Source organism: Haliotis rubra, unplaced genomic scaffold (assembly GCF_003918875.1).
Source record: "Haliotis rubra isolate DU_JTF1 unplaced genomic scaffold, ASM391887v1 Scf13, whole genome shotgun sequence".
NCBI lineage: Eukaryota > Metazoa > Mollusca > Gastropoda > Lepetellida > Haliotidae > Haliotis > Haliotis rubra.
The window spans coordinates 1,677,957-1,689,762 of record NW_025765225.1 but is presented as its reverse complement, the minus strand read 5'-3'; the positions used below and the strand labels follow the sequence as shown (position 1 = coordinate 1,689,762).

General features: G+C 40.1%; 1 protein-coding gene across 1 annotated transcript in view; it reads left to right on the top strand.

Annotated features, from left to right (window-relative positions):
- Positions 1–11,376, top strand: part of LOC124267217 (beta-1,4-galactosyltransferase 4-like) — a 64,995-nt gene extending 53,619 nt beyond the window's left edge. The window contains exons 5-7 of the mRNA XM_046702134.1: positions 8–178; positions 6,714–6,806; positions 10,459–11,376. Coding sequence (XP_046558090.1) covers positions 8–178; positions 6,714–6,806; positions 10,459–10,633 — 439 coding nt within the window. The 3' untranslated portion in view covers positions 10,634–11,376. The remainder of the gene's footprint in view (positions 1–7; positions 179–6,713; positions 6,807–10,458) is intronic.
- Positions 11,377–11,806: the final 430 nt, after the last annotated feature.

Genomic DNA, 11,806 nt, shown 5'->3' with positions numbered 1-11,806 from the left:
TGACTAGATTACTCGCATGGAGTGCTTTAAGCATTACTCACATATATAATTCCAGGACATTGTACGGAAATCACTTTGGTGGTGTGGTCACTTTCAACAAGACATATTTCTCGACCATCAACGGCTACTCTAACTTGTTCTTCATGTGGGGAGGTGAAGATGATGACTTGTTTAACAGGTAGGACTTTTCACCAATAATATGTATCTGTATCTGTTTTTAAACACCATGCGACAAGTGCAATTCAGGAATATACTATTTTTAAACATGTCAGTAAGGGACCTGTTCAGTAGTTTTCCTATCTGTGTCACCAAGTTTAGGTTGACTGACAAATCACAGTTGTTTCACCATTAATATACTGGACAAAATAAGCTAGGGATATTGGTATTTTAATGATTGATATTTTATCAGAGTGTCAATGAATAAATAGATCATTATTCATAATTTCAAAATTTACATATATCCCTAACTGTTGTTGTCCAGTATATGAATCGCTGTGAACACTGCAGTACTCCTTAAAAAGGTGAGGTGGGGTGAAATTGGGTTTACGTCGTGCTTGAGAATATTTCGCTCATATGACGACGTGCATGCGTGTGTATGCGTATGTGCGGCTGCTTGTACTAGTCCAGACTGAAGCTGGTTTTATAGTGCTAGCCCACTGAGATACCATGCCGCAGTGAAGCATGAATACCCCACTCAGACACATTATACTGACTCCGAGCCGACCAGTCCTTGTTGTACCCATTAATGCCGAGCGCCAGGCAGGGACCAACACGTACCATATTTTAACGTCTTTTGGTATGACGCGGCCGGGGATCGAACCCGCGACCTTCCGCTCTCCGGGCGGACGCTCTAACCACTACGCCACGGAGGTGGTCACTCCTTGAAAAGAATCGTTCAGGTTTTTTACTACCTTCCGAAACGTTCACACTGGGTACGATTAGAACTGGTTATGTCATTTGCCGACACTAATCCAAATGCTGTGTACATCGCACACTTTGCTGTATTTGCTATTTCGTACATCGTCAGAAATGTTTTTGTATGAACATCTTTTGTCGCGATAGCAAACGTGGTCAATGACAATGAGAAATTGGAAAACAACTACATCAATATACACGATAAAATACCATTTTAATTTATTTCTTGCTATGATAGACAGTGCCTTATAAGCAGAGACAAAGGTCATTATGTCTATTTGACTTATAGACAGCTATCAGCTTGACAATCATTTTCTCCATCTGTCAGGTTTCAGTTAAAACTGAACCTAATATTTATTTCAGTAAAGCTTTTATCACATTGACAATATGTCCCTCGGATTCGACAAATACAATACTCTTCATCTGAAATCTGAAATCAGTTGATGTTAAACAACGTTGGGCACGGAGAGTACTTGGATGGGTGACCGTGTTTGGCAGCTTGACTCCTGAGAGTTTCAGGACTTCAGTTCCCATAACGAAGCACATGTGTTACATGTGGTCTCCCCTCAGGCAAGTGAGTTTGTTCAAACTTGCTCTGTTCACCCAGCAGAAAATTGGTACCAGAGAAGATAAGTCTGACTATTAACCTTCTAGCGCCCAACAGACGGCATGGGTAATCCGGGGTAATAACGCGTTGTGCCTTGTACTAGAAAACACACATTATTAATAAATCACAATTAAAAAAATATCATATTCAGACTGGTGTGACTTAAAATCTCAACTCACTCACTTCAGGCTGAATACAGATGCAGTTCGGAGCTCAGTGCTCGTAACAAAGTCAAAGCCACAAATACTCATGTTGTCCCTGTCCTCACCATTCTCTTCCCACATTCTCTTACTTGTCATATCTTCCTACGAACCTCTGTGGTAAGAGAATGTGTCCTCACATATTCTTTTGGAATTGTTGATTGGGCGAATCAAGAGTACTGACACCCCCACAAGATGAAAAATGTCAGACAATAAAGCCTACCAACCTCTCTCTTCCCTATATCGTTTATGTTTATTAACTCTAATAGGGAGGGTGTGGTTCGATAAACGTGGAGACTCTTCGCATTTATACATTACATAATTTTATTGTGCACTTTTGCACACATTTATTTGTCTAATGATCCTTGTGAAGCATATCAAAACTCTTGATGAAAACAAAGCATCCCACAGCTATCTAATAAGAGCCAAGGCTGTTGGACAAAATTTCAACGTCAATATTGATTTTGTTGACGGTTCTGTACTGCTGGACGGTACAGAAATGAGTGTCAACCAAGTGAAGGACAGGCTCAGTGTTTGAAGGGAAGACTCGCTGAACGACCGCTGCACCGAGTGTACGTCGTAGAAAAGACTGAGCAACAGCGTGGATGAAGTTGGCTTACCCGAAAAGTGAAACAGAAGACTTTCTATTTGTTGCTCAGGACCAGTCACGTCCCACTCATAACCGTCAACGTGTGATGTTACCTCAAAATGTAAATATGAAATGTTGATTGTGTAATGAATTTAATGAGACCGTCCAGCATCTTCTAAGTGGATGCCAAGCATTGGCACAGACACAGAATCTTATGCAACATGATGACGTTGCTCGGTCCTTTTATTACCGTCTTCGCCATGCTTGTAGCTTTAACTCTGAAGTCCATCCACAGTACAAACCAGATTATGTAGGGTGTGTCATGGAAAATGACAATGATAAAATTCTTGGGAATATCCCCATATACAGCTTCGGACACATCCAAGTCCTTTTTATACAAGCCATAGAATTATTTATATCACAGATTTTTCTGTCCCTTTTGACAGCAATGTGATTGACAAGATTCAGGAAAAACATGGCAAATATGCGTATCTCGCCTTTGAAATGTCTCGCTTGCATGCCAAGCATATTGTTGTCCGACTAGCCATTGTTTGGTACCTCCTGATCTCTTGCTGCTGATCAGGAGAATGCCAGGTTCTCCATCCGTAGCACAGCCCTCATGACACGCTCGTAGGCAGTTCTTCCTGTGAGAAGTCCCATTCACTATCTGGGCTGCGTGTAAATGGGGAAATGACCCCGAAATGACGACGAACTTAACCAGTCTGACTGTGCTATGATCACCCGAATTCTCTTTGCTGCATAAAATATTTTAATCTGTAAAGATACCAAGGACATGATATAGATTTGATATTTTTACTGGAACATGGTGTACTCTCAGTATATATGTTACAGTCAGCTCCACTTATTGTGAAATCAGTCATTTTGCAAAATAACTAAAATTTCCAGATTTAGAGGTTTAGTCATTTCACGAAATGAATGAAATGATGTTGTGAAGATACAAGTGACTAATAACAGACAAGAAAGTTTTGATAACAAGCTATATTGACATATAATTCACGAAATTAGATGTTATGTCACATATAACTAATGGGACCATAACTTGAACATCACTTGGATCACAATTTCAAACCACTTCTTCGTTGAACAGTTAAAACTGTTGTTGCAGCGACTATTGCACTTCAGCTTGGCTTTGAAGCATTTACACTTGTTTGTTTTGACACTTGCTTTGTCCACAGCAGCCAGACGTCACAAACGCCTGTCCATCACACATAGATGACTGGGTCACAGATTCTCTCAGAGAAACATGTTACTCTGTGTCCACATCTGTCTCTGTCAGCAGCTTCTGGGTACAGAGATCGAACTGGCAACGGGAATATTTTCCCTTGAGGATTGCAGTCTTCGAATACATGTCATTGTCATCTCTGTCTACTACTCTGTCTGTTGGATCTCCCCTTCCACGGTCCACCAGTGGGATGGGCACAACAACATTGTCACCCACCTGTCCTGCCTTCAGTTCAACTCGGATTCTCTTCACCATTCTTTCTGCCTGGGAAATGGAAAAACTTCTTAGTCATTTCGTGAATGTTTAGTCATTTCACGAAATGCTTTTTGGTCTCGGCTGCCGACAGCACACCTGGAAGTGCACGTGTTTCTTGGACTTGGTCTTGCGACAGTTCTTTTTTCGGAGGCATGTTGAAATTTTTCCTATATATACTTCCTATATGTCTATATGGAAACCCAATCCTATCCCATAAGTGTACTATCAGTATGTCTAGTTACATAAACTAAACAGGAAAGAACGACTTTCCATACTATTGAGAAGTCAATGTTTGGAATGCAGCCTATTCGGAAAAAAGTATTGTAGTAGGGTATACGAACCATGCGGGGTTTTTTTTCATCCGGGCGTGCACCTTACTTTCCGGCAGTTGGAATACGGAAACGGGCCTAGATAAGTCTACGACTCCATTCGTCTTTTGCAACCCCAAACCCGCGACTGTGCATCTGCAAAAATACTAGGCGAGCTGTCGGAGGGTCTGTCTAGAAAACTATACAATTGGGGTAAGACTAGACTATTTGCTGTCGGCTATGGAAACAGTCTGTGTGGTGCCAGTTTTTTGCATACCTGTCTTGGTATCGGGTCGAATATGGGGTTTGTGGTTGCTGAAAAAATGGGTAGCCCAAGCGAAAATGAGATTCTTATAAAAGCCCTTGATTTTTCCCGACCGACCCCATGCTCACTTAAAAGTCAATATTTCAGAAACTATTCGACCGATTTTCGTCGAATTTTGCATGCAACTCAATAGTAGTGTATACAATGATGGTTGCCTCCCCAAGGGCTCAGTTTTGTAAATTGAGTCCTTGGGGTTTCCCATACCATCATTGTATATACTACTAGAACTCCGACTATCCGTTTTCATTGGTTTCATTCAAGAGAGACAACTCCGTTAATCCGTTTTCATTAGTTTGTGAAGAGTTATACCCCTTTGTTTACTTGCTAGCAGACGACATTTTCAGTGATCCTCAGTATGGATGATTTAGAGAAGAGGAAGTTGATTTTAGAGTATTATAACAAGGACGTCAGATCAGCTAAGGTGATTTCAAGTAGAACAGGCATCCCTTTGTCTACTGTTTATCGTGTTTTGAAAAATATTGCAAATGGATATGGCATTGAGCACCAGGGAGGCGCAGGTAGGCCCAGAAAATTGACTGTCAGTGACAGGAGGCGGCTTAGTATTCTTCTTTCTAAAAACAAACGAAGGAGTTTAGAAAACTTAAGGCTGGATATGATTGATAGAGGAACTGTGGCTGTCTGTAAGGAGACAATTAGAACTGAGCTGCATGCAATGGGTTGGCAGAAAAGTCGAGGAATTCCATCACCGATCATGAAACCTGAACAAAAGGAGCGAAGGTTGAACTGGTGCTTACAGCATAGAAATTTTAACTGGGACAATGTGATTTTCTCAGATGAAAGTTCTGTGTGGCTGTTTCCTAATACACTGAAATTCTGGACCAAACAAGCTGAGAAACCTTTGTATCAACGCCCAAAGTACAGTCCGAAATTTAACGTGTGGGGTGGCATATCTGTGTTAGGGGCAACGCCCCTCTGTGTATTTGAAGGGAATATGAACAGTGAGCGGTACACAGATATTCTCGAAGGACATTTACTTCCATCTGCTCATGTGTTCTATGGACATTTTTGGATTTTCCAGCCGGACAACGACCCAAAACATCGTTCAAAGCATTCACAGGCCTGGTTTCGGACCCAAAATATGACATTATTAGATTGGCCAAGCTATAGCCCTGACCTTAATCCAATAGAAAATGTTTGGGGACTTATGAAGGAAAGTGTCAATAAGAAAAATCTGACAAATATTGCTGAAATGAAAGAAGAGGTGGTCCGATATTGGGACAGTGTGGACCACGACTTTCTAACTTCTTTGATCAGTAGTATGCCCCGCCGCATTAAGGCATGCATTGCTGCCCATGGTGACTTGACAAAATACTAACTGTTCACCTGTCTTTGAATCTGAAGTTATGTTCTGCTAATAATCACATTTAATACGTGAGTAATGAGTGAAAAAAATAATACAATCTTTAAATTCTCAATAATTCTGGTTGTACTGTAGAAAACAAATGTGTTGCGGGTGGATACATCTGGTGGTTTATTGACGCGATGAGTGTACACTAGGTCAGGATTTGGTATTACGGTGAAGTACGGACATTTCGTGTGCAATTGTGAAGAGCGTAGACGTTCATTACGGTTTACCTGTGTACTCTTGGCACAAATTCGAAGATAAGCAGCGCGCAAGCTGTTTCGTATTGTCTGGGCAGTTGCGCGACCCCTATACAGCGTGATTCTGAATAACTTTCTGGTCGTAAAATGATTACGCAAATGACTTAGCCAAATTTGATTGTCCTCGGCATATGACGTCACACATGGCCGTCCTGACCTGTCGTACCCGTTTGATGTTCACGTGTCTTCAGGTTGTGATTTGTCCGTATACTGCATCTCATGGCACGTGCAACAGCCACAGTAGACTGGCAAGCCTGGAGCATGCCTATTCAGGGGTGGAAATAACCCATTTCCCGACGTCTGAGTCCAGTGTTGTTTTCTGTCGGGCAAGCAAATTTGTTGAATCCAGCTCGTAAAGGATACCTCTATTTGGTCTTTGTCAACATCAGATTGAATTGTTCATGGCATTTGTGAATCTAAGAATTTAATAAACATATGTAATGAGATATAATCGTATATTATAAAGGTCTTGCAGTTATATCATTGACTTTGTATGCAACGGTTGAAGGTAGAGCTGTTGCATAAAGGAATACGTTATTAAATCATACCCATGTACAAAACAGTGCTTGAGAAGAAATAAATCAGTTGCAATATCGAACACACTATGGTATGAATACTTATTTTGTATGTATATATAATCATTTACAGATTGTCGAAGAAGAAAATGCCGTATGAACACAGCAAATATCCTCGTTACACTACTTTGACGCATAAGAAAGATCCCCATCACACAAGCCAAGAGTAAGTAGAGTTGGCGCTGTCCACTTTGCACAACAATAGATATGATATTGATATACTCTTCAAAGCAAGAAAAATGACATTGGTATACGCAATGTTCTATTCATTGAAAAAGATATTTAAGGCGATATGCTACATTGAATACACTTCGACAAAACAAACTGTCCAGGTCATGTACGTGGGACAAAAACGTGTTAGGCAACAAATTGTGACAGTCCTGTTCATGTGTAGGACAAGTCGCGAATATTTTTGCATATTTTGCAGGGTTGGTTTCAGACCGTTAGACCAAGAAAGAGCCCCTCAAATAACCGTGACGTCCAAAACCATGTAGAACTTAAAAAAAAGTCCCCTCCAATCAACGTGCTTAACTAATGCACTGCACAGATACTGGAAGGTCATTAAAATTGTGTACGAGTCAAAACTCTACTGAGAACAGATGGTTTGTTATCAGGCTATCCATATCGAATGATTGACTTCAGAAAGTTCATATCCTCATCTTTGCTAATTTTGCATCTGTAACCGACAGGTTTCAAGTGAGAGTATGTGCATAGTACGTAATGTAATCTTCTTGGTTTTCACCATCACTGCATGTGCGGCCTTGAGAGTGTGCCACCCAGTACCATCTCCTTTCCTGGTCTGTGCATCAAGTTGAACCAATATATATACTTCTCTAACCTGAGTAAGATCCTCAGTAATCTAGGTGGTCTTGGTCAGAGGCTTCTTCAGTATGGATCCCGATGGTTTGTGGTCTGATGTTACATTGATATCTCTACCACAGGTGTACTGGTGAAATTGTTCTAAGCTGAACACACCTGCCCGTAGTGCTTTTTAGCTATCTGTGCACATCGCTATTGTGCTTCAGTCCTTGAACTTTGATGCATGTGCAATACATTGGTTGATGAAGGACAGCTCCCAGGCCAAACATGAATGCATCACATGGTACTACCAACGGTTTGGTGATGTCATGCAACTTCAACAATGGAACAGGTCCTCCGCGAGAAATTGCGATTTCAGGTCCAAAGACCAGAGGAATTCATATTCTTTCTTCAACGGTGGTGTCATTGGTTCTCTTACCTCAGTACAGATTACGAATATCTTTTGCAATGAAGCTGACAAATCCAAACAGTTGTTCCACTCATTGTTTTCCTTGTGGCAGCATTTTGCTGATTGCTTATTTTTTTATGGCCCAGGTTGATAATTTCTTGTACTGGAATCTTGCACTTGCTTTTGTGTAAGGTTGATTTCCTTACATTGCAGAAATACTGTTCTTAGAGCCTTTGGTCATGCCCTTCCGGTGTGATGTCCCATATCGACATGTCATCTGTGTCATTCTCAAACTTAAGATCCTAAAATATCTGATAAATTTGTTTCTGCAATACCTCTTGACCGGATTTGATCCCAAACGGCATTCTGAGGAAACAGAATCTGCAAAACCGTGTAAACAATAGTGCGAGCAGTTCGTCCAGCTTCACTTTCCGAGTTTGCCTCAATCTTAGAGTACGTTTTCGTCCCGATATCCTGATTGTAATTTCCGCGATATAGTTAGTAGGTGTAAGTGTTCACGTTCTATGACCTTATTTAGATGTTTAGGATCAATTGATTTTTCAATTTTCACCAATGAACTGACCCAGTCTGTGGGCTTGTCCACTTTCATGATGACATCTGGACTACCCATATCAGCTAAAGAGGTCTTTAATTTCTCTCTTGGGGGAGCAATTATCGCTTTTGGGGGGAGGATTTATGACTGGTGGTTTAATCGGGTCGATCTCAATATTACATGAATCATCCAACATGAGAAGTTCAACGACGTGAGTTTTACAACACAATGACGGAATTTGTTTTGTGTCAATTTTCAACTTGTTCATTTCTGCAGATGTAATTGTTAATTCTTTTCTGTATCTGTTTCTAATTGTCCTGGTAAAGATACATACACATAGTTTTCATTTATCTTGTACTGGTCCTGTGAATAGATTCGTATTGGCCATAGTCTGTTTCTTCACTGTATATAGTCATCCCTGTCATGAAATTACATGTTAACAATGAAGGGGCAATTTTAAATTTCGCTAGGCAAACTCTAATAGCGATTTTCCTAGTTAGGTCAAAGGATCCAAAAGGCATAGAAGGGACTTTCATCATATACTAACACACTCGGGCGAATTCGATCGATGAAATCAAAGTAAAAATGATAGTCCATAGTCGACTCCATCGTCCTGTGCATGAGTGCTTATTCTTGCTCTTACTGATACAATGCTAAATAAATAACTGAACATTTAGAAAATGCGTCATATTGCCATTAAGAAATAGAGCCCAAGTAACCCCCGACTGGGAGACGCCTGCTTCATTACAGCATATAACGTCATTCGAGACTTGTCATGGTTACTGAAAGACAAAGAACCTTTCCGCTTTCTACCCAATCTCATTCAAAGTAAACAGTCCTTTGTATCAAGGCGCATTGTCAAGCCTTTATGAAATGGTGTTTAGGACCAATGTGGGCATTTTGCTAAGATAATTAGCTTATATTCATACAAACAAAATGAGAAAACATGTTTGTATTTATTTACATTTCATTTGCGTTCAGCTACTGGAACCCACTTTCGTTCCATATAGACCCGGGACCCGTGAAGATCCGGGTTAGATTTGGTCTTCAGTAACCCATGCTTGTCGTACGAGGCGACTAACGGGATCGGGTGGTCAGGCTCGCTGACTTTGTTGACACATTCCGCCGTATCCCAATTGCGTAGATCGATCTTCATGCTGTTGATGACTGGATTGTCTGGTCCAGACTCAATTACTTACAGACCGCCGTAATGATAGCTGGAATGTTGCTGAGTGCCGCGTAAAACTAAACTGACTCACTCACAGTATTAGGAAATTGTTGACAGTGAACAATACAGACAAGCAGTAGGTTTCTTTGCTAACAAATTACATTTAAAATATGCAGTTACATTTTCAATATGTGTACACACATTCAAGTACAGATGTCTTCACTTGTATCTGTATTTGCTTCTCACATCCTTGGTTGCTATTCTTATGGTGAGGCACAGCTTACAAATTCGCTCTCATGGAAATATCCTCCTTTTGGGAATACATGCAGTTCCCTTTGGAATGACCAAATCTCTGTGTGTCCCGGTTTCTTTATCTGTGGAACTCGTGGAATAAAAATGTAGGTATGTTAAAACACTCAATTGAATATAAGCACTGACGTTTACACACATTTATAAGTTGTGTTATAAATAACAACACGTAACCAGAAAGAAAGCTTGGATGTTATTGTATCCTTCATGGTGAATTCCAGATTTAATTGCAACAGATCACTATGACCTTGAATTTTCAATGTAAAGACCGAGTAGGACTAAAGACTATTTGTTCGTCTATAGTGGAAATTAAAGCCATCAATAAACTTTTAAATGGAGGGTGATATTCTGGGGGTGGCGGATGTCGGGGTTTGGATTATATTTGTATGTTGATTAAAACACTCTCATATGGATCATTTCCTGAAAATGGAAGATGTGTAAATATGCCCATCATTTTCAAATATCCTTTCTTACAAAAAGAATTTATATAAACAGTACTTAGTAAAACACAACTAATGAATGTAAATGTACTGGATTATATTTTGTGTCAGGTAATAATGTTTCATACGTTTTATTTTCAGAATGGCTCTCTATAGAACAAGCCGTGAACGATTTGACAAGGACGGTCTCAACAGTATGGAACGGCTATATCGGTTAATATCTGTGGAAAAACGTCCTCTATACACCCGAATATATGTTTCTGTCAATCAAACGGAAGTACTTACTCGGGTGAAGCATTTTGGCATCGAATTATGAATGCTTCAAAATTTGTATATTTTACTGAACAATAATGCTGTGTACTGGACGCAGTTAGGGTTACTGTTTTCGTCTCGCTTGTTCGTGTTTATTGTGTTCGGGTTAGGGTTTATTGCGCCTAACTCTATTCTTAGTTCATGTCACCTCATTCCGATCAGCTAACCTGTTAAGATCACTTTGGTTTGGCAGTTGGTTAACAATGTCCTTTAACGAATTAATCCAAAGTAATTTGATGAAATTCAGAACAAATTGGATCTCGTTTCGTGTTTCGCACAGAAAGTGTCTACGGTTTATGTGCATAGAGGTAAGCATTCAGGTGCTGATGACATGAGTAAAATGCCACTAATTATTTGCATTAGATCAACTCTTTACGGTCGAAATTCAGTCCTTCACGAGTCTCTAAATGAAACCCGATAAAGTGCGCCAAATAAAGTTTAATACTCCCATATAAGATACGGAACAATGTGTACAACCTTACTTCGGAGATAGTTGTAATACCATATAAACCATCGCGTGGTTCTTGCACCAACACCAAAAAATAATCGGATATCTAATCAATATTTTACACGCGCTTCCGTAGTCCAGCAGGGTCCAGGTGCTCACTGGTAAGAGGAATTCTGAAACTTGTGAATAAAGAGAACTTCGTTATGACGTCGCTTCGTTATGACGAAACGATGAATCGATACGATTTAGTATGCTATATAGATTGTTTGTTTGTTTTCACATTCTTTTTATTCATTTCACTTCAGCAGGTGTAGATACATATATCATATCATTGTTTTTCAAAGCATATACAGGGGCGGTGGGGTAGCCTAATGGTTAAAGCGTTGGCTCGTCACGCCGAAGACCCGGGTTCGAATCCCCACATGGGTACAATGTGTGAAGCCCATTTCTGGTGTCCCACGTCGTGATGTTGCTGGAATATTGCTAAAAGCGGCGTAAAACCAAAACTCAGTCAGTCAGTCAGTCAAAGCATATACAGTGAAGCGCTCATAAAATTATGGACATGTCAGGTGTATAATTATATCTGTAATACATTGTTCAGAGGTTTCCATTTGGAATTAAATTTAGGCAAAGCAGTATGCTATATAGTTAATAATGGCCAATAATGGTTAGTAAAGGTTACATTACAATTAATAACTGGTGGGCGTTGCTTCTGAATCTGTATATTAT